General features: G+C 47.5%; 1 protein-coding gene across 7 annotated transcripts in view; it reads right to left on the reverse strand.

The window, feature by feature from the left end:
• PHF1 (PHD finger protein 1) overlaps positions 1 to 23,949 on the reverse strand; it is a 706,671-nt gene that overhangs the window by 170,994 nt on the left and 511,728 nt on the right. For all 7 annotated transcript variants that reach the window (XR_011283212.1, XM_069635206.1, XM_069635209.1 and 4 more), the window contains exon 11: positions 16,018 to 16,179. Coding sequence is in view for 6 of the 7 variants with exons in the window: in XM_069635206.1 (XP_069491307.1) it covers positions 16,018 to 16,179 (162 nt within the window). In the remaining variant the exon portion in view is untranslated. The remainder of the gene's footprint in view (positions 1 to 16,017; positions 16,180 to 23,949) is intronic.

The raw sequence follows: 23,949 nt of genomic DNA on the forward strand, positions 1-23,949 counted from the left end.
CGCAGGTCTTCAAGCTGGCTATGACCAGACAAAATCTCGTCAGGTACCTCATCAGGAACCAAACCTTCTTCCTCAGACACTTCTTTCTCCTCAGAAATATAATCCAGAGGCTGGAATGGGGGCACAGAAAAAGGGACAAAGACATTTTTAGACTTGGCCAGAGCCTTTCTAGGGGGTTCCACCGTGCCACGGGGTACCTCTGACAAAGCAGCCTCGAAAGGCGTCGATGGAATCGGCATCGACGTCGAGTGTGGCGCCAACAGCTTCGACACAGTCCTCGAGGGCGGAGCCCCGAGCGTGTTCCTCGACCACCTGGGCGCCAATGTCTTCTTCGAAGACCTCACATGCTCAGACAGTCTCGAGGGAGTAGAGGACCGGGACCTGGAGCGAGCATGTCTAGAGCGATCCACCTTGTCCGATTGAGACCTCGAAGGTGCTCGATGATCGCGCCGACCACCCAAGCCCGAAGGCGTGCGAGTGGCGGCTCTAGCATGGTCACGGCCGGCGTCTTTCAAGGGCGCGGACGGATCGGAGCCCTGCGACTGAAAAATCGCCATCATCTCCTGCCAAAATGAATCCCATTCCGCAGGAGTGGAATGCTTGTTGGGACAAGCAACCCGCTGATGGGCGGAGCCCTCGGCCAAGGACGGGGAAGGCGACCGATGGCGGCACTTCCGTGAGTGCCTCGAAGAGGCAGAGGAATGGCGGGACCTACTCTGGGACCGAGACCCCCCGGACCAACGACGCGGAGAGTCGCCCCTCGAATCGTCAGTCGAAAGCCCCGTGGATCTAGACTTCCGAGGCTTGGCCACCTTACCGACAGAAAGCTTCTTCTTACGCTCCCGCAAGGCCTTCGACATAAGAGACTGGCAGTCAACACAATCATCCGTGTCGTGGCCCTCACCGAGGCACCAGAGGCAGGCGTCATGCGAGTCTGTCAACAACATCTTGGACCCGCAGTCCCGACACTTCTTAAAACCCGGTCGCTGGGTGGAAGCCGCCGAAGACATCATGGAAATCTTCACAACGAACAGGTTTGAAGAACCGAAAGAACAGAACTCAGAAGAACCAGGCGCGCCGAGATCTCTGAAGCGAACACGTTCGCTGAAAAAAACGAACTGAGGCTACAGGCGTCGTGGGTCCTACTTATAACATCCGGTGACGTTGGCTCGACGGAGGCCCTTGACGACAGCGCATCGATGTTATCGACGCAGGACGCAGAAAGATTTCCCGAAGCAGCACAGCTGTGGTGATTACCTGTCATAGATATGGAATACGTCAGAGGACCCAATCCCCTCGAAATGACTGATCTGTATAAAGCATATGCATGCCCAGATCCATCGGTTGAGTCAATCTCCACTTCTGGGGAAGGTTCAAGACCACTGGCCTGTTTAAGTGCGTCTACCAGGTCTCTCATCTTAGATTCCTCAGAGATGAGCTCCTCTGGGACACCAGGATTGCCATAATCAAGCCCAAAACCAAAAACAGGGCTTTCCTTCTATACCTCCTCCTCCTCCTCCTCCTCCTCAAATAGAGCTCATAGACCAACAAAGTATTCTTAGCCAGCGGTTTTAAAACCTTCAAAGAGCTTGAAGAGGACATTGAAGGCTTTGACAGCATCGACTTCGAAGCCGATGGGCTCGACAGACGGGGCTGATTGAAGTGGTGGTGTACTTGTTAGGCAGAATCCTGTGCAGTGCCCTTAGGGACCACTACACACAATTAAGACTACAGGTGGCAATACAAGTTTACCTTTGGTACAGGCCTGTACTACTAAGTTATAGTGGTAGCAGTAGCAGAGCAGCCAGGCTTATCTCAAGAGTATATGAGCAGTAGCAGAGATTACACAAAGGGACCACAATTACTGTGACCCAAGCAAACACTGACTCAAGGTTTCAGGTGAAAAATATAAGTACATTTATTTTTAAACCATCAGTTATAAACACAACACCTCTATTAAACTTTAAACAAAACCACACGTTAAATATACTACAACTAACCAATTCACTTTGTACAGTATGTCTCAAGGTAAGTACCCTGTGTTTGAATGAACCAGTGTTATGAACAAAACACGATACCGCGGATAAGGTTGCGATCACTTTTTGACAGTTCGGTCTACTCAATAAATGCGTATCCGTGACATGAAATGCTACCAGGGCAAAAGCACACTTAGCACCTGAGATACCCAGAGGGAGTTGGAAGCAAGAATCACAGGCAATATTTACGTTAGGCAGACAGTATCGAGAAACACTCAGAAACACGAGTTCAAAAGTCAAAGGGTCGGAGCGAGGTTTAAGTGACAACGGAGACCTGTGCCGAAGATCACACCGTTAGACAGTTCACGATTCAGCGTAGCCCAAAAGTACTTAGATATTGTCAATGTTCGGAAGCAAAAGTCATAAGAAGGAGGGAAGACAAGGACGAGCCTTGAGGATGAAAAGGGATTCACCCAGTTTCCTTGAGTAGGACACAGTACCTTATTCCAACGATGCAGCTGGTGCCCTGGCAGTTGTTCCTGTTGGTTTCCTGCAGACTCACGATTCCTGGAGCTTCGCTGTGAAGGAGGACATCTGAAGGGGGTCTGCACCACGCAGGGATGAAGCCGGCAGCAGTGACAACAAAAAGGTGTGCTCCTTAAAAACAGGAGGCTCTTCGGGTGGCTATCCGGACCACTACAGCAGTGTGCAGCGATTTCGACCACGGCAGAGATCTCTGGCTGAAGATGATGAGCTGGTTATCCCCACCAGGCTTAAGGGAAGAAGACTCTGGACTGGATCTCCTCTTAGTCGTCGAAGGGTAGATGGCTCAGGACTGCAGCAGGGCTTCACCGGGACGGGGTAGTTGCAGCAGCCGTCGTTCTCTCCGCTTCTCTTCGGTTCCTTGTAGTTCCAGAGGCGACTGACTTCTAGCCCAAGAGACCTGCCTTTTATGCGCAAAACCCCATTCACACAGCCTGGCTGTCAATCATGCAGCAGGGGGGTTGTCCAGCCGGGACAACCACCTCAGCCAATCATGGCAGAGTGTGACTTGGGTTTCCTAGGATACCCTGTGCAGGGGGTAACTACACCCCTCCCCCACATTGTCTACCTAGACACCCAGGCGCCAAGAGGAGGGCTTCTCTGCAGAAGCCCGCGAAAAGACGGTGAACAAAGAAGGCGAAGGGTAGTAGAGCGATGGGGCGATAATCAGATGCGAGATGGGGATTAGCAGAGGGTTTTTTGAGAATGGGGATGATAGTAGCATGCTTAAAAGGGGTGGGGAAGGTGGAAGTGGAGAGACCAGTGTTGAAAAAGGAGGTGAGAAAGGGTATGAAGAGGGGGTAGATTTTAGGGATGAGGGAGGTAGTAAGGGGTCAGTGGGAGATATAGTACGATGGGTTTTAGAAAGGAGGGCAACTTCAGATTGAGTGATAGGGGTGAATGAGGACATGAAAAGGGAGGGGGAGGTGGAGGAGGAGAACAAGAAGGGGAGGAGAGGATAGTTTGTCGGTGATTGAGGACTTTGTTGGAAAAGGTGACAAGATCAGAGGCAGAGAGAGGAGAGGCAATGGAATGATCGAGGGTAGGTGGAGAGCGAAGTCAAGTTAAGGTTTGGAAGATACGGCGAGGATGAGAGGACTGAGAGTGGAGAAGGTCAGAGAAATAAGTGTGCTTAGCAGAGTTGAGACAAGAGTCAGACCAAAATGGCTGCATCGGGTATGTCTCTGGCGCTTGGATCATTCCATTCATAAAAGGGGCTAGAGGATGTATACTCCCGTCCCAACTGGAGGAATGACACTTCCCTTGGTAGGACAGGCGAATGAATGCGCTTGCAAGTTTACTGGTGAACTGTTCTCTTTATGCTTCTTCAAACAGCGGTGCGCTAGTCTGCACTCCTCCTCCATTCCTTTTCCTGGGAGGCTTCGGAGCCAAATGCACTGGTGGCTGGGTGCTAGGCTACGATTTCTGCCCTGGGTGGTGGAGAAGTAATCTACTGCGACCTTGACATTAGTGATGGAGCACCTAGCAGGATGTAGCTCTTCCTCATGACATTGAGGTAAGTAGACAAATTAAGTAAGATGCTCCTCTTGATGTCAACCCCATCAATGCCACACCCATCAACACTGAATGCCTTGAAGCTATCTGGGGCAAACACTTTATGATGAACGCTCAAGCGCGGAGAAGTCCTCATCGAGCACCTGAGCAAAGAAGAACACATTGCCATAAACTTCATGACAAGGATATGATGCAACCCCCATGTTCGGCCTCAGTTGAATCTGTGGTAGCAATGCCGGCGGAGCAGAACATTTAAAGGAGGCAGGGGTGGGATCACTCCTAGTGCCCAGAGAAGAGGTCTAGTCAACCCAATATTGTTTAGCAAGTCTTGCCTTCTCTCTCCCGCCATAGCACATCTCAGCAGACTGGGAAATGCTCAATCCTATGGTTATCTGTAACTAGTACATGCACATATCATGCTCTTCCCGTTTTGCTATTTTTTTCATTGCATCTGAAACAACTAAAGAGCAGCTCGGGCCTGGGCACTGAAAAGAGCAGGCAGACTAGAGGAAAACACAGTAAAATCGACAGGGAAAATACTTTTTTCTTTCAAAAAATCTGTATTTAAACGAAAAAAGGCAAGTTAAAAATGTTTTTCAAAAAGAAACAAATCTCTCAGAAATAATGTGTAGTCTAAGGCAATATTTTGGGAACTTCTTTTTTTTTCCAACATGTGAGGAGGCAAGGTTTTCTTCTACTGCTGTGCATGATGAAGGCTCTTTGTGGTCTGCAGGTAAAGTGATAGGATTACCATGTGGGTACACAGGAGTTCAGACTTCCTTAACACGTTACTATTTGTTCATTTTGTGCCCATAAAATTACAACGGATAGAGAGCAGTTTTTTTTCGCTTTTTATTTCTGGGTTACAAATCAAATATTTATATAGGATAACTATTTCATATTGGATTAATTGGCACAACAGTATTCATGTGTTTATGTATTTATTACTAGTAATGAATTTCACCCGATGGGGAACAAGGAGTAATTGCAATAGCCCTCTTTGCCAGCATTTGCTCCAACACTCTGCCTCTACACAAGTAAAATTCCCCCTGACAACACAAGGAAGCTTGTTTTAATTAGCTGATGTGTCTGAGCGCAAGAAACTCTCGGCTACTTCGCTGATTTCTCCTCTGACCACATGAAGAGGGGTTTTCATGTTGTCACGAAGTGCCCCATTTGAACGATTTGGTGGATGGTTGGGTCACAAAAGGGGAACTTCATCAAAGGAAAACGGTCGCTACTCCACCCACTTTAAGAAGGTCGAGGAGTGGTGCCCCCACAGGGCAGGCAGCAATGGTATACTTGGCTCCCCTTGCATGCTGAAACTACTCTGGAATCTAAAGGGGTGAAGAATTTGGGAGAGGTGGAAAAGATTTGGACTATCGCAAGTGGTTTGATAGAGGGGTACAAGAAGGTGAAGGTGAGGAGAATAGACAGCCATTGAAAGAAACCTCTGCTGAGGGTTGGATGTGGAAAAAGCAGGTGATGAGAGGAAAGTGAAGCAGAGTAGCTGTAGGAAGTGAAAGAGTGTAGAAACTTCAGGAAAGAGGAAAAGGAGGTGAGTGAATATTGGCAATCCTTCAGGAGATGGAGGAGGTAGTATGAGAAAAGGCGGTGGTGTGAGTGGTGGCAGGGACTGTTAAAGGACTAGGAGAGGGGGCATTAAAGCAAAGCTGGGAGCAGACAATTGTTAACACAAAGGTGGTGGACCCTTGGGTAAAAAAGGGTACACCAAAGAAGACAAAGCGCAAGGATGAGGGGGTGGGGGGTTACGATGGGGAGTAGAGAGAGATTGGAGCATTTGGCTGAAAGTGCTGAATCATGACAGAGGGAGGAAGTGAGGGGCATAGGGCCTCATCATGACTTTGGCTGTAACTTGGTGTTAGATCCGCCAAATTACTGTCAAAATCGGTAACCCGGTGTGGTAAATGTGGGGGTAATTCTGTTAGTGCCAAATAATGGAATTCCTGACACTTTTTTGCCCTCACTGCCAAACACTATGAGGCCCATAATGTAAACCGGTCTCAACTTTATGGGAGCCTCCTGTCACCCTCTGGCTCTGGTCCATCTCGGATGGTCCGCCTCTCACAGCCCCACTTACAGAATCCTTCCACTGGTTCCAAGTACAGAGCCAACACCTGGGACTGAGAGCTAAGGAGAAAACACCCCAAGAACTGAAGAAAATAAAGCATGGGACACCCTTAAAACCAAGCATTGTGTGGATTTTCTGGGGGATATCCAGCTCATGGACATTCGAAGTACTGTCAGAACATTTGTTGGAGCACTATACATTTGCAAGAGACATTTTCTTTGGATATGTTTTCCAAGAGCACTACTCTACTGAGGAGAAGAACCATCCTGACAACCTTTCGTTTAAAGACACTATTTGTGTTGGCTAATCCTGTGAACATGTACTAATAAAACTGTTAAATTGATTCCCTTGTCTCGCCTATTCATCAATCGATGTCCGCTGTAAGCCAATGTCCAATTAGCAAGTACCTGAAGCTGTGCTTTTGAGAGAAAGGCTGCCCTTACGAGCCACAGCAAGAGGCTAGAAGACAAAATATTATGGCCAAATGTTTGCTGTCCTGTCAGGTTGGCACCTCGTGATTTGGTCATTGTGTGCCAGCAAAGAGCTGTCAAATGGATGGCACCTCCCTTTACACTTGCTTGGTGCAATGGACCCAGCTAGGGTGGTGTAGGCATGGAAAAGATATTCCTCCTTCAAACCCATCCACACCATTATATTTTTGAATTTATCATACAAAAGCGAACCTAAGAGATGGACACCTCCTTCGGGCTGCCCATAATGTTTTGTTCCATATCAGAGTCACCTATGATTCATGCCGCCTTAGGAATAGGCAGGTGCGTCAGGGTAGCAGGTTCAGAAAGGAGCTGAGAAAGCAGTGGTAAAGCATGCAGCAATCGAGGGCAAAGGAAGGGCAATGGCACAGGCTGTAAGACCCTTCCCCTTTACAGGGTGGGAAGGTGGAGGGGCAGTGGCGGGAGAAGGGGCATTTGCTTTTCGAGCAGACATAAGGGGGAGGCTCAGCCTAACAAACCACAAGGGTGCGGCAAGCAGCAGTGTGCTTCAGGGAAGGCAGCACAGAAGGCCTGACCTAGCCGCCGCATCACCAACCATTATACTTTGTGGTGTACCCCAAGGCTCCTGCCTCTCCCCCCACCCTATACAACATCTTCACACGACCTCTCTTCCTCATCCTCGACGCTATGGGCATCTCCTACACCAACTACGCTGACGACACTCAGATCCTCCTCACTCTCACAGGTAACTATGACACTGACTCCCTGACCCTCAACAACCTCTACAACACCATCCAAGCCTGGATGGCAGACAACAGACTATGCCTCAACTCTGACAAGACGGTAGGTTCCCCCGACACGCTAAAAAAATCTAGATGCCCATTTCAGCCACTTCACCATTGACTCCATTAAAATTCCGGTCTCTGATTCTGTCAAAACTCTTGGAGTCTACCTGGATACCAGCCTATCCATGGATAGACAAGTCAACGCAATAGCCTCTGCAGCTGCATATCATGCTAAACTTATCAACGCAGTCAGACCCTTTCTCTCCAAAGAGAACTGCACCAATATAGCCAGAGCCATCACCGGCTCTAGGGTAGACTACTGCAACGTACTCCTTCTAGGAAGCTCCAACAAAAACTTAAGACAGACTACAAGTAATACAGAACAATGCTCTCCGGGCAGACCAAGGCATTGCTAAAAGAGAACACATCTCTGAAGCCAGAAAACTAGCTCACTGGCTCCCAATAAAGGAAATGATCATATTCAAAGCCCTGACACTGACCCACAAGTGCATTCACCTCACTGCTCCTGCATACCTCTCACAAAGGATTCACCCCGTCTCCACTACCAGGCCAACCAGATCACCGTACACCAACATGCTCTCTGTGCCACTAATAAAAAGAGTAAAAGCGGGCGGATCCAGCTTCCCCTATCTTGCACCCACTCACTGGAATGCCCTACCTCCCACTATCCAAGGTGAGGCCTCCCTCACCACCTTCCGCAAAACTCTGAAAACTACCCTTTTCACATAAGGCCTGACACATCAGCACGAATACTTATCATATATGTTGTAATATACGACCAAATGCAATATCTGTAACAACAGAATGATGTCTTGTAGTATTCATAATGTGTCACCAATCGCTATCATGCCTGTACCATGTAACTAAGTTATTGCAAGTAGTAACAGTGCCTCAATGCCCCTGGGCTGCTTGCGCGCTATATAAATATAAATAAATAAAGAAGAGACATGGGAGCAGTTCGATAGGCTAGGGCTAGTTGAAGTTGTAGCCCAAAGCATCTAGAAAGCCAAAGGTTGCAGACCCATACTCTATAGCATGGTTACCTATTAGGTGGTAATCCAGATATTTTGTGCTAGAATTCCCATGATCCTTGAACACAGACTGTACTGCCTAGAAATTATGGGGCTGAAGGGTCACATAATGAGTAATTATGCTCTATAATGGGGATCTGCAGCCAAGTTATGGACGACGACTCACCCTGGTCTTTAGACCAGTCATTTGCGACATCTGAAGGATCAGTTCTCTGCCATCTCCAAGGCACTGCTAGACGTCGGACCTTGGATGAGCACCAACGGTTGGAAGGTCATTTGTTCCAAACACTGAATTCCTAGCAATGAGGCCCACAAATCTTTTTATGCAAATAAACCCTCTCTGTCTGCATCTCACCTTCCTTTGTGAGAAACCTGGAGGTACTCACACAACCACTCCCCAGAGATGATATGCTCAGATGGCCAAGGAAGGGCCATTGCTTTTGGATCCCGACCCTGGGGGCGGACGCACGAGGGAGGATCACCTGGGTGGAGGGTCCTTGGGGAGAGAGGGCTGGACGGTGAGACATGGTATCCCCCCTTTTCATAAAACTGACTTGCTCTCCCTTCCCTCAGTCTTTATGGGCTACTATTTTTCCCTGCGAGTACCCACCAAGTACTGAGAAGAGGAAGAAGCAAATGGGAGTAATGCACACTTCCTATAACAAACACCACTCTAGCACTGGGATGAAGACTAGAAGTATGGAGGTATGCAATACTGAAGGTCAGGCATGTCCCATTGATTGGGTTCATTATGGTCAGGCAAGACAATCCGACTCACACCTGGGGCCCCTTCATAGGGCTTAGGTGTATAAAGGGAGGGGATCCACAACAGCAAGAAGAGGAGAGCCGTCGTGGTGGAACAAGACCAGGAGGACGGAATGCTGGCAACGATCCCAGAGGACCTGCGGGATCCCGAGCGAGTCACGTGGTGGTTGCAGGAGCTCTTGAAAGCAAAGGTGGGCAGCAGGAGCGAAGCAGGAGGGCCGCGGTCTGTGTTCTTTCAGACCACCGGCGAGCGCAGAGTAGTACCCGGCAGAGCGGAGCAGATGCGGTCAGCTTCCCAGCTAGAGAGAAGGCGAGCAGAAGCAGCGACAACCACCATGGTGGAGATGCAAAGAGCCTGTAAGTGTCAGGCAACACTGGAAGACCTGAGCGCTCTCAGGGGACCGCAGCCAAGCAACGGTCTTGAATCTAAGTAAACGGGAATTATATTGAATACTGAACTGAATGGAAATTGTGGCTTGAATGAAACTACATTATATTGAATACCAAAATGAATGAAAAGTGCTTTCTGATGAAAACCAAGGCATATGGAATACTGAATACGAAGGCATAGTGAATGTCAGACTATAAGAAGCACTATGAGCAAAACGAAAGCAGATGAAAGATTGAACACACCTGAGTTTGCAAATAACCAATGTGAGAAAGAACTAGAAGTCTATGGTGAAACAAAAGAATGATGCATAAAAGTGTTACAATAACCGGGAAGAATATAAATGTGAGAAGTTAGGAATCTGTTAGGGCGAATTCTTAGAAATGTGGTTATTGCCTTCTATTTTAGAGAACCCCAGCTCTTTTTGTTGGATTTCAGGACTTTTTATCTCTCATGTGATTTTAATGTGATTTATTTTGTGTTTCTTTTAACTTTGGAGTCTGACAAACTCCATAGGCATCATCTTTACATTGGCACACAGCACCTTCAGTGCAGAGGCACAGGGAAGTCTCTAAGATTTCCCAAAGGTTTAAATACCTTCTCTTGGTGAAACTACTGTTTCCAAGAGCAGCGAAGTGAAATTGACTTTACTTACATTTTGTAACTTTCTAGACCCAGCACACACTATCTTACCATAGGGTGCTGGAGGGGTTACTTAGTATCCCCTTTGTCTAGCTTCTCATGTAACATTTTTATGTTACCCTTTCTACAATTAATGGCTGGTGGCAGTGTTTTACTTTTTACTACCATTTTGTGTTTTACTGCGGGCTGCGTTCGCAGCCACGGTAAGGCACCCATTGGTGCCCATTTTGTCAAAATGGCACTGGTCTTTTTTTGCCATTTCTTGTCGGAAAGGTCCTTCTTGAGATTTACTCTGCGCGCCAAACCATGTTTGGCCCCTTTGTTCGTTTTGTGTTTGGCGGGATTCACGAGTGAAGTCTGCCTCTGGCTCCAGTATGTCTGGGAGGGGCAGGAAGTGAGGGAGGTGCCCGAAACGACCTGTGCTTAATCCCTTTGGTTAAAGGAATGCACCCAAAGGTGATTGGCCGGCTGGCTGTCCAGCAAGGACAGCCACCCTGCTGCTAGGCTGGAATGAATGGGAGAAACCTGCATAAAAGGCGGGGCTTTTTGGCTTGGAAGGCAGAGTCGACCACTGGACGAAGGAATCCGAAGAAAAACTTGGACGAGATGCCTGCTGCAACTCCTGGACCGTTAGCTTGCCCGGTGAAGCCCTGCTGCTGTTCTGAAGCTCCGTATTCGCCTCGACTAGAGAAACCCTGCAATGACGACTTCTCCCTTTGAGTTGGTGGGACCGATCAACTCCAAAGTAAGCCCGTCTGGACATCCTCTCGAACCGAATAGCCAGGGATAGGAACACCAGATCGTGTGCGTTGTTTTTAAGTCGGACCCGAGCGCCTGGAAGATCCTCCGGACTTCCTTGATGCAGGACAGACCAAGCCTGAGCCACCTCAACAGAGTGCTGGATTCCAGAAGCAAGGAAAGTCTAAAGTGATATCAGAGAACCACAGTGTTGCTATTTGCTGTCAGACGCAGGAGCTGAAACACTGAAGAACCGCTGAATTTAAGTTTGCCCATTGCTGCCGTTGACCATCCCATTGCACAGCAGGAGTCCCCAGGTGTCTTCCCTCTTGTCCCCACGACTGAGGCTCAGGAACAACCGGATTTACAGAGCTGTACAGGAACAGAAGCCAGCTGGAGCCATTTCTTCTAACCAGAGGTACTGTAAAGTGTAAGAGAACTTACCTCTTGTTGTGTAGCCTTACTTGCTCTCAGTTGAGAGCAGTCTTGGTTACCTTGCAGAGTTGCTAAAGCTTTGCCCCTCACAAGCCTCCCAGGTTTTGGCTCTTCAAGTGTTCCATTTTTCTACAAACATTTCCAAAAACATTGTGCAAGACTTTTTACCTACGTGCAGAAAAGACCTTCAGCTCCCCTTGACATTGTGCAATTCACATTGGCTGTCCTGGCTCCCTGAGTGACTCTTCTTACCTTTCTCTTTCTCCCAGGGAAGGGTTAATTTACTGATCATTGGAAGGTTTTCAAAAGTACTTACCTGTTTGGGACTTATTTGTTAAACTTTGTTTTATTCCTCTGTTCTATCCTTTACACCAAACTCCGTATTGCTCTAAATGTACTAGTGATAAAACAATGTCCACAGTGTACTAGCCATTTAAGTGACCCAAGAGTGTAGGAAGTGTCTGTGTGCCATCCCCAATGGGTATCATCTAATTTAAAGAAACGAAGAGTGTGTTTTGAAGTGTATTTTAACTGTTACATATATTGCTCCCTTCTGAAGAAGGCTTTACAACTGACAAAAATAAATTAATAATTGTTTTATCTAGAAACCTTGAGTGTAAGTGTTTATTTGGATAACTGCTACTGTGAAAATCTGTCACAGCATTACTGCTCACACTGACCCCTCTTGAGATAAGCCTGGCTGCTCGACCACACTACCAACCTGTGTAGTTCAGACTTATACCAGAGGTTGGGTCCCTATTGCCAGGAGGTCAAAGTTATTGCAGTGCACCCAAAGGATACTGCATACAATCTTGACTAACAGAATCCAAAGCAAAAGAGCCTGAGAAGGAGTCAAATAAGGCCCAGGGGAACATATGGTTCCGTGACCTGTAATGGGTAGATTGTGTCGTCTGACAACTGCGCATAGACCAGTGAGTTCCCCACTGTGAAGATCACAGACACGGCAAAGTACGCCAAGGAGAAGCACAGGGTTCCCAGATGCACGACCTATGATGGGTGGATTGTGAGGTCTGAAAACTGTGCCTTGACCAGGAAGCCCGGAATGGTTACAAGCAAAAGACATTGTGAATAAAACACAGTGAACTGTGAATTGAAAATAAAGCAAGCCTGAAGGTGGGTCATTGTTTCTCGTACTGAACATTTGTAATTAGTATAAGTGCTACAGTGAAATCTTGGGAAAGAGAACTCTGAGAATCGAAGGAATTGAGAAATGCTGTCTAGGGGAAGGGAAGCTCAAGAACTGGCAGAATATTAACGAGGCAAGTAACTATTGGAACTGTGTTAAACTTGGGATAGGGAACACAAGGAGAACTTTAAACCAAGACTTTATGAACAAGTTTTTGTTGAAGAACCCGACACCCAGTTTATTTCGAGATGCGAGGGCAAGCATATATTTTGACACAGAGGGCCTCATCACGACTTTGGCGGTAACCCTTAAATCCGGCGGTCGCGCCAATACTGCCGGATTTAAGGGTCCGCCAAATCAGCACTTCGGTGGATTTCGCCCCAGCTCTTGGCTGGGGGGAAATCTGCCGAAAATTTGCGCTATTACCGCCGGCGGGAAATCCCCATTGAGCCCAATGGTGATGGGGCATTCCCGAATGGGCTCAATGGGGAATGAGAAATTACATTACCGCCGAACTTGTGATCCGGCGCTATTAGCGCCGGGGAGTTCGGCGGTAGGGCTAATACCGCCAAAGTCGTGTTCAGGCCCAGAGTCTTGATTTGGACTTGCAGACACATAATTCCCTTAGTTTACTTTAGTTCGGGAAATCCCTGCCAACGAGTTAGGCGTTACACCATCTTAATACTTAATAAAGATTGTAATGTTGAATTGTAAATCTGTGGTCTGTCTCATCTCACACCTTGGAGAAACAGCCTCCACCAAGCTCCAGGTTGGATATCTCGTTTTGGTGTGATGTCGACATAAGCCTGAAGGGCCAATGAGCACTGTGACCAAAAAAAAGGTGCCGAATTCAGCAGGCATCTGATCACTCAAAGTCTCTACACATCCAAGCAGTCTCCACAGAATCAAGTTGAATGTAGTGTGGTATGCCTTACCTTTAAAAGCATCCCTAGTTTGGCTCCCCACTACCTACTGGAATAAATCCAGTGTTACCAACCTCCAAGAGTTCCCTGTTAATCTGACGCCACCATTTTTACTTTGCCTAGCATTCGGCAAACTTTCCCCAGCTCATTTCCCCCTCCTCCGATTCTAGGCCTGCAGATTACACACAGCCACCTTTTGTTTGGTCGTGTTGGTGGTGGGGGATGAGACGAGGTGAAACAAAAGTAAGAGCACACTTCCCTGGGTTTTCCTTTCTGCTTCTTTTCCTTTGGGCCCATTCAGTCTAAGACTCCAACACAACATAAGCAGCATCATCAGAAAGCATTCACATACTAAAATTGCTGCATTCTCCACCCCACAGTGCAAGTGCATAGATGTTCCACAGACTCCGGTCTGTGACACTATAACCTCCAGTGATTGTTTTGTCAAGCTCCCCCGGTCACCTTCTGCACTGTGCCTCCACAGTATATGTGCAGGTCAATGGGCTGTAGTGCCTAGAGAGAAGAGTATGCTCAAATCAAGATGTGCACGTTGGCATGGCTTGTAAGGAAGGCTACACTCACGACCTCTTTCCCAGAAAATCTACATCCCTTAACATGATCTATAGGGAAACCAGATCAGAACATGCCTGCCTACATAGCTTGAATCCTAGGAAGGCATGATGAGCGCACAACCTTTGTGTGCAGGTGTCAGTACAATACCTCACCTGCAAAGGTTGAAAACCGTTCAAAGGCCATTCATAGCCTCTGTATATGGTTAACACTATCTCCACAAATTTGTCCACTTTTGTTTTTTTCTTTTCTTAACCTCTTTAGAGAGAAGTCCCCCCTCTTTTTTCCTCACCTCTGTTGTTGCGCTACCCTCCACTACGCCATTCCATATGCCCCCTTCCCCATGTGAGTTTTGTTATTTCGTTTTAATGAGTTGCATGTTCTGCAACAAGTCTTCTGAAGATGCAATTCATTAAAATGTTTGCGCGACAACTACAGCATCTCCTGTGCACAAGCCTGGGCATAATGTGTGCACTAAATTAGCCTGCAATGCCACAAGGCCATGGCATCTTCACACCCTTCATATGGGTACAGGGCAGAATGTATGTGTCAACATACATAACATTGGCCAGGGGGACCCACAAATCAGTGTACAAAGAGTTGGATACAAATTCCACTCTGCTCCTGGACAGACAGCACTTGAGCATCTAGGAGCCCAGGAGAACCCAGGAAAAGACACCTTAATTCAGTCTTAACCTGGCCCTTACACATTCTGTGCATAGACAGTACATGTGCATCTCACTTTACTGCAGAACAAGGAGGGTGGACACCCTCACAACCTCCGCACCCACACAGCATTTGTGCACCAACACAGGGTCTAAGCACAGGGAGATAGAGACAGATGCTTTCTGCCCTTGGACAGGCAATCAATATACAGCTAACATCTTATAACCCCAAGAGACGCTCAAAGGTTTGTAGATAGTATGTGTGCCTATCCATAAACCCAGGCGGGGCAGTGGGCCCCTCCCCTCCTGCATCAAGACTAGAATAAACCTCAATAGTTTGCAGGTCCAGATCACACAGATGCCGGATTCCTACAGACAGATTTGTACATTCCCCAGATCATTTTCTTTTTGAATGGTGGCGATATATTGCAGACCTAAAAGGGTTGACAGTTACACCTTTGTTCGTGGACACAGAGTTCCTGCACATTTGCATAACATGTAAACTCAGGAGTGGCAGGCAGCATCACACCGCCTCCATGTGCACATGTATAGCCACCATGGCTTTGCCAGTTCAGGGAGCACAACCCATCAGCTCCTAGACAGCACTTGAAAATCTCTGGAGCGGGTGGGCTCTAGATGACGGAGGACACCAAGCTAGGAGTACCTTACACTAGACTGATTGCGTACAAGGTTAAAAGGTGCAAGATGTGCAAGTCAAGGTGGTGGCAAGACTTTCTCCTCCTTCCCTACCAGAACAGAAGCAGCGTGCATGGCTGCCCTCTAAATCCTGCTCTCTGGCCCTAGGAGAAGCCAAACTCCACACATACCACACAGAACAAACAGAGGGATGTTCCAGCCTAATCAACTTCCAACAGAAAGGGGTCTTTACTCTTTCCTGTGCAACATGTGCAGGTTACTGCAGCCACATGTAAGTGTTGTACAGTAGTAGGATATGGAAGATACTCTGCCAGGAGGCCCAGATATCTGCTATGAGGAAACATAGTCAAGAAGCAAGAAAGCATATTGGTGAACAGATGGAGAATCACCCCCTGCCCTCTCCATCTCTCCATTACCGAATGTTCCAATCCAAGAGGGTCACCATAACAACAAGTATCGGCATGCAGCAGTGTGTAACCCTACTATTAGGAAAAGGGCGCGCTGGGAGCTTCAGGGACCTGAAAATCTTCCATATCTGCACATGCTGAGACACACACACACACACACACACATATACACACACAAACAAACAAACACAAGCAAACTGCTCACACTCATTAACCACTAAATAGTTCCATAAGGTTTTGCGGCCCAAGAACAGAATGTGCGAACCTTCTGCAAGGCGAGGATGTGAATTCTTCCGGGCTCTGATCATCCTCTGTGACCGACTCAGGGCTGGCATCTGCCTGCAGGTGCTGCGGGACCGGCGGTGGGATCCGGCTGTGCAGGCCGAAGAGGCACTTCTTTTTCTTTATCTCCTTCCCGGATATAAATCTGCAGATAAATGCAACGGGAAAGGAAGGACATACCACGTCAAGCGATCCCATCAGGGAGGAACAAGGATCATAGATGTGTGAACTACTTCTTAAGTAACTACAGCAGCACACTCTGGCATGCAACCTCTTTAAAAGTCAATCTAGGATACTTTTCATCAAAATGCCCATCACATAGTTCTTTCCCCCTTCTTTATTGTGGTGCTTTTTTTTAAATGCCTTTATAGATTTTTGCAGTAGAGAAACAGACACAGAAAACAAAAATAGTAATGTTAAAGGATATTTATACTGCACATTGTCACCACCGGAGTGGTCCCCTGGCAGCTCTGAATGGTAAGAGGGTAGGGTAAAATAGAAGGACTGAGCGGGAGAAAGAGCAGGAGAACTGTGATGTGCTGTTGGCAGCTTCAGTTCGGTTTACACCGTTCACTGAGCTTAAGTGTATTTATCGGTTGGTAGCCTTCATGTGCTGTTGTGCGAGGCTATGTGTGTTCTGTTTTGTTGTTGCAGTGTAGTGAAGTGCATGCGGGTTGTTGTGCTTTAGAGGTATGGTTGTGTTTAGTTCAGGATTTGAGAGGTGTATGCAGAGGGATGAGTTTCTTTATTAGAAGGGTTGGTTAAAAACATTACTATCTAGACAGGACGCATAATGATATCTACAATTCCATCCGGACGTGACGCAAGCTAATATTCACATTCCTGTCGAGATGCGATATAAGCTAATATTCACAATTCCATCTATGTGCGACGAAAGCTAATAATCACAATTCTGTGTAGATGTGACGCAAGCTGACATGCACATTTCTGTCTAGATTTGACGCAAGCTAATAATCACATTTCAGTCTGGACTAGCTAACACAATTAGAGTACAGTCCACCTAGATGTGAGCTATTTTCAACAGTTCTCCTAGATGTGATACATGGCTAGGCAACACAGTTAACAACTCTGAGTGCATATGGAGCAACAGTTGTTAAATGAGAATGGGTATATGCAGGCGACAAACTGTGGCTGACTAACAAAATTGTCATGATGCAAAGTGTGGTTACCATAGACAATGAGGCTGGTTTCAGGATGGATACCCCGCACAAGTGAGGTAAATGCTGACTATGGCTAACAGGCATAGGTAGGCCGCGTGCCTGGGTGAGCAAGATAATTAGGTGATGGGGCAGGTGGGTAGTTACAGGCGTTATCCAGAATGCTTAACTGACATAATGGCTCTAGGGCAAGATATGACCACCACACCATCACAGATCATGTGCATCAGACTAAAAGTCGCTGGTAAAAGGAACGGCGTGGTAGCCCAAAGAGGAGCTGCAATGTTTGTTCTCCCTGCTGGGTCCAGATGTTCGATATTGCCAATTCACAGTTAAAACACAGTTCACCTAGATGTGAGAGGTGGCCAAGCTACACCGTCTGCTTAGATGTGGGAGGCTAACACAGTATCTGTATGCAAGCTTTAGGGTGGTAGTTAACTAAGTGAGATAGGAGTAATAAGAGAGGCTGGGCAGTTTGGTGGGGTGCAGTGATTGCTGCGCCCCCCTGCCCGAATCACATTTACCTCGTCAGTCGCTGCTGACTTCTTGCTTCTCCAGTTGACACCGGCAAACACTATCGGGAGCCGCATCTGCAGGAGCTGTCCTCTGCCTCAGGTCCATCACAGACGGGGGGTGCACAGGCAGTGTGGCTGCCCTAGGAGCTGTACTAATGAGGAGCTTGGCAGCCAATGGGGGAAGGGGAGAGGAAAAGCGCGGGGGCATAAAGAATGCAAACAGACAGCCAGAAAAGAAGGATGAAAGAATGGGGAGAGGGGACACAAGGGAAGAGGGTCACTGCTGCTCACCTGCAACTCTGAGATGGAAGTGGAGTGCAGGTGGGCCTGCAGGAAGCCATACCCTCGCAGAGGCCAGGTTGACAGCCAATGGAGGGGAGTAGGGGGAACAAAAGAAACAGGTGAGAGAAAAAACAGGGCAGGAAGGGGAGAAAGAGCACAGGGGCACGGAACAATGCAAACAGACAGCCAGAAAAGAAGGATGAAAGAATGGGGAGAGGGGACACAAGGGAAGAGGGACACTTCTGCTCACCTGCAACTCTGAGATGGAAGTGGAATGCAGGTGGGCCTTCAGGAAGCCAGACCCTTGAAGAGGCAAGGTTGGCAGCCAATGGGGGCAGTGAACGTAAGAAACATGAGAGAGAAGAAACAGGACAGTAGGGGGAGAAAGAGTGCAGAGGTGCGAAAAATGCAAAGAAACAACTAGGAAAGAAGGTTGAAAGATGGGGGAGAGGGGACCAAAGGGGAGGCGGTCACAGTCGCTTACCTGCAACTCTGAGATGGAAGTCTAGAATAGAGACAATGCCTCTAATCCACCCCCCCACAGAACTTTATCAACCCTCCAATCCAGTTCACTTTCCCTATTAGCAGAGAATTTGCATTCAACAACAAAATAAGATGCCTCTATTGAATAAAATAAAAACATAAAATTAGTGTGTATGCTTCAAACAAAAAATGGATCTGACCTCTTGGTAGTGTGAGAAACCAGAAGGTGTCTCACCCACTAGTCCCTGGGGATCTGTCATCTAGGTGGCCAGGACACCGCCATTGCTTTTGGATCCAGTTCCTAGGGGTGGACCAGTGCGGGAGGATCACCTGGGTGAGGGGTCTTAGGGGAGTGGGACACCGAATGGTGAGAGGTGGTATCCCCTTCCCTGTAACACCTTTATCCCATCCTACCGGTAGGATACTTAAGGAACTCTACCCCCGCCCCCTTCAACATGAACACTTCCTCACGACAGCCCGCTATGAGAGAAAACAGACTAACACCCGAGCTGTATACCCGACATGTCTCAATGCAATGGTCAGGCAATTACTGACCATCACACACACCTGACTCCCACTAAGCTTCCCCATGCGGATAAAAGGCGGAGCACGAGAGCACACTCAGAGAGGTAAAGCACAAGAGGAAACAGCAGTTTCGAGACAGCACCTGAATGAGAGGGGAAAGACAGCAAAACAAAAAGGGGATCCCAAGGAGGGTAGTTCCCATGACCTTTTCGACAAGGAACCGTTATTTTCCAGGAACCTTGAGAATAGAAAGCGCAAGACCAGGAAACCAGGCGGAAGAATCCTGCATTGTGTGTTGGAGATACCTGGGGCCCTCCCACGTCAATAATCAAGGCGGGGAGCATAACCAGCCACTGTAGTGCCATCCTTGGCTCCAAGAACAAAGCAGCGTCAGTGAAATCAACACAGCCAGTGAGTTGGGGAGACCGATACAAGACCGGTCTGTGTTGAAGCCAAGGTTGAAAGCAGCAACATTGTATGGCGAGCGCTGGAACAAACATTGTTAAAACGTGTGATAAAAGACGCAAGTATATTCAAACTGCTGATGAGTGATTGAACTTTGAAACCAAGACACAATACCTTTCACAGAGTAGACCGGCACCGTGTGGGTGCTCAGTCGAAGGTCTTGGTAAGGTATCCCGCTGAGAAGTGAAAGTTGAAAGAGTTATACGTCTACAAAGAATTGTGAATCGAAGTGGTCCTGCGACGGGTCGAGCAGAATCCAGCGCACAATCGAAAATCTTCGATCTTGATGAAGTAAACAAAGTTTGGAAAGTAGATACATTGGCCAAAGCCCAGCAAGGAAGACTCATTGAAGGTCTTTGTGTTAAGGTGGGTCTGAGCACGGCAGAACGGGACCCAGGGTGAACAGTGAACCACCTGAGAAATTGGATATGTGAAAATCCTGAGACCATTGTGTTAAAGTGGGTGTGAGCCCGGTGGAGGGGAACCAGAGGTGAATCGTGAATCGCCTGAGAAATTGTGTACATGTGAAATCCTAAGATGGAAGGAACTTTAATCTTTGTCGCATCAGGCCCCCTGGAATAAGAGACTTTGAATGGCACAGAGACTTTGGCACAGAAGGCCCTGAGGCTGAGGTTTTGAACTGCATCCTAGTACTAAAGAAACCAGAAAGTGTGCTAAGCTCGAGTGTGCCGTCTTGTCCCGTGCTAAAAACGTGGGGAATGGGAGCCAATGGCAAAGATATCCGGACATATAATTTCTTGAACTCTTCTTTTGTATAACATTTTTTCCCACACTATTTGTATTTAGAAGTTAGGGTTGGCAATAGGTTTATTAGTATAGGCCCTTTTATTTTGACAGGGCTCGATTAGGATTGCAGTATTATTCGATGGTCGTAGCTTGCTCCCATCTTTAGATTTAGGATTAGATAGGTGTTTTCCAAACCCAATTGAAGTTCAAAAAACACCCTTGTACTGTGATCACTTGTGTCCGTCTTACTTTTTGATACATGCCTTACTTACATAGGAAATAAGTGAGATTAGTACCCCTGGGATGTGAACATATAGCCAGAAGGTATTTATCATATTGTACACACATACACCAAATCCACTAGACCACTAGCATAGGTGGGAGAGACACAGGAGCCCTGGGGGACACCACAAGTAATGGGGATCGGATCAGCTGCTTCTGAGGTGGAGAAGACTCATCGTTCTTTCGCTCAAAAAGGATTGGATCCATGCTATGGAATGCTGATGTTGTGAGAAGTGTGTTGCCGATTCTAGGTGGTTTCAAAGGACAGTGTGGGCCACCAAGTCAAACGGTGCTGCGAGATCTAGGAGGAGTAATAAGGCACATTTGCCCTGATCGCTCAGCTCGTCAACTTGGGCCTTGAGATCAATTAGTGCCGTTTCAGTGCTGAGGTCTGAAACCTGATTGCCAGGTACCCAGGAGTTTGTTCTGTTCCAAGAAGCGCTGAATCTGCAAGTATGCCACCCTGTCTAATATCGAGGAGGAATGGCACTGTTGTAATGGGTCTGTAATTTGTTGCTATAGCAGGGTCAAGTGTTTGTTTCTTTAGAAGGGGAAGGACCCAAGATTCCTTGAGATTACCTGGGAAAGTGCCTGAAGTAAATGACGTGTTAATAAGCTTCGAGATAAAGGGTGAGAGATCTCTTGCTGCGTCCTTTATAATTTGGGCAGTGCATTGGTCTCCTCGGCAGTTGGAGGACTTGAGAGAGTATGATTTTATCAATTTCTATTATTGTCGTTTTGGTAAAATTCAAACGAAGTTCTGGTTTAGGTGTGGTCATTTCATTTCTAGGTTGGGTAGAAGATAATAGTACATTTATTTTTTTTTGTTGGTGATTTTTACTTGGAGCGTGGCAATTTCGCCAGTAAGTGTTTTCTGTATATCAGCACACCATGTTTTGTCTTTGACAATTATCAGTCGCCGTGATGGGGTTTTCTAATTGCTTTAATATAGCGAATAGTTCCTTTGTCCCTGATTTAGCCTGTAGTATCCTGTTGTCAAAACTTTCTTTTTTTTGCTCATCGTATTTCATTTTTGTATTTGGTGGAGATATTAATGAGGCGCACACGTGGGAGTACCGTGTGAGTACCGCTTGGCCGCATCACGCTGCTCACTTGCTGGTTCCTGCCTTCGCTGCTGCATTGCTACGGAACAACACAGAACTTTTTGCTGGTTGCTAAAATGATTGGAACACCTTCTCCTGGACTCATATTATGAGGACTCTTGCTTCAGTCTCCGGCCCTCCACCCCCAGCCCTCTGCCCCACCCCCCCAGTCACCAGCTCCAGCGAGCCCTGTTATTTTCTGTGATTGATTTGTATTTTCTCTGTCTGTCTGTTACAGACTCGGCGGTGAACACGCCCCCGTTGCCAGGCTTACTCCTATAACACGAGCACGCACAACACACACGCACACGTGGGAGTACCGTGTGAGTATTGCTTGGCCGCATCACGCTGCTCACTTGCTGGTACCCGCCTTCGCTGCTGCATTGCTACGGAACGACACGGACACAGAACTTTTTGCTGGTTGCTAAGGTGATTGGAACACCTTCTCCTGGACTCATATTACGAGGACTCTTGCTTCAGTCTCTGGCCCCCCACCCCCAGCCCAATGCCCCACCCCCAGTCACCAGCGAGCCCTGTTATTTTCTGTGATTGATTCGTATTTTCTCTTTGTCTGTTAGACTCGGCAGTGAGCACGCCCCCATTGCCAGGCTTACTCCTATAACACGAGCACGCTTGCACACAGCGCATGCGCACACACGTGGGAGTACCGTGTGAGTACCGCTTGGCCAAGCAGCTGTGCAGTCACAGGCACGTGGCATTGTTTGTCTTCACTGCATAGTCTTCACATTTGTCCATACAATTGGGGATAAGGTACCCACATTTTGTGGTTTTAAATCTCTATCCACATTGCAATTTACAGTGTATTTGTCTATTAACAGTGATGGCATTTGCGGCGTACAAATTAACCTCAAATATGCCGACCATTGCCCCACTCTTGCTTCCAATGTTGCCAGTGCTTTCAAGAGAAACCGCTCATAGCCCTGGCATACTTCCTCATACCTTCTACTCTGCCACCTCATTTACGCCCAGAGCCCCTTCGACCAGTACACAATCCAAGTTTCCATTTAATGTACAAGTCCTCTCCCACCCCCTCCTCCTCCAGTGGACGTACACCCTCAACATTGACTGTTGGAAGTTTTCATGACTCCTTTTGTACGCCGCTGTGAATCCCCAGCCCCTATCTGATGTTATCATGTTAGCCTCCACTAAAAACTGCCCGGCTCCTCCTATCTTGGATATTACTATCTCGCCCATTGACTTCCCGCACTTGCATCCTGATCATTCTGCCATTTCCATTCATGCGAGTCAGTGCGAGTCCCCTATTCCCCTGAGGGAGGTAGATGTTTCACTTAGCTCACAATCGGTGCCCTTTCAGCCTTTGCAGCCGATTCTAATCCAATGCTTTAGTCTTTTGTTCTTCCCACTCCCCGCCCGACCAAACTGCCCCCGACCGATAACTTGTTACATCACTTACTTATGATTCAACCCGCCCTTACAGCTATTAACACTGCTATTTTTAGTTTGTGCAAATTATTTGAATCGCTAGACTCCAAATTAACTTATCAGTCAACCCAATTTGAGGAACTAATGAAATGGGCAATTAGGGACAGGATAACTCTGTATCCGAGGTGCTGTGTCAATCTGTTGTGTGTCTTGAGGATCAAAATGTTGATGAGCCTGTACAGGTCTCAGTGGCTGTAGGTGCTCCGGTCATTGCGCCATGCCTACTACCAGCAATTTTTGGCATCATTCGCCCATTGGCACACTTGCCCTCCGCGTTGTCTATACCTAAACCAAGTGTTAACCACTTTGCTCCTAATGGCTCTGTGGTCATTCCGGTTGCACATGAGGACAACACAGGCAATGATTCACCTCGCCTAGGACATGGTCACTAACAGCAGCTTAAATCTAGAAATCCTAAATTCACGAAAAAGAGACTGCTTTCCCTTATAAAAAAAAACTAAGAATATGGCGGGTCCAAAACATTCCAAAACCACACTCAATGCTTTTTCAAAGCCCTTGGAAAAACATCCATTTCACACTCAGTCCCGGTTACCGGGACCGTGCCTACAGCAAATCAAGCTGATCTGCCAATGGGAGCCTTGAGTACCCCTCAGTCTGCTCCTTTCACTGGCGCTTCTAGCAACACCCCACAGTTGGGCAACTCTTTCTCCCCTCACCCACTTGATACACACGTTACAACAGACAAGGGATGCTGCCCTTGTGGCTGATCAGGCATTTGAGCCCACACAACCTATTGCCTTTACCTACTCTGCACATGTTCCTTTAGTTGTAAAGCTGCATGGGCTCGTAAGTCAGTCCACTCAGGAAGTAGAGAAAGCTACTCCAATCATGTGTGGATTCCTGTCCGCCA

Source organism: Ambystoma mexicanum, chromosome 13 (assembly GCF_040938575.1).
Source record: "Ambystoma mexicanum isolate Mex_15411 chromosome 13, UKY_AmexF1_1, whole genome shotgun sequence".
Lineage (NCBI taxonomy): Eukaryota > Metazoa > Chordata > Amphibia > Caudata > Ambystomatidae > Ambystoma > Ambystoma mexicanum.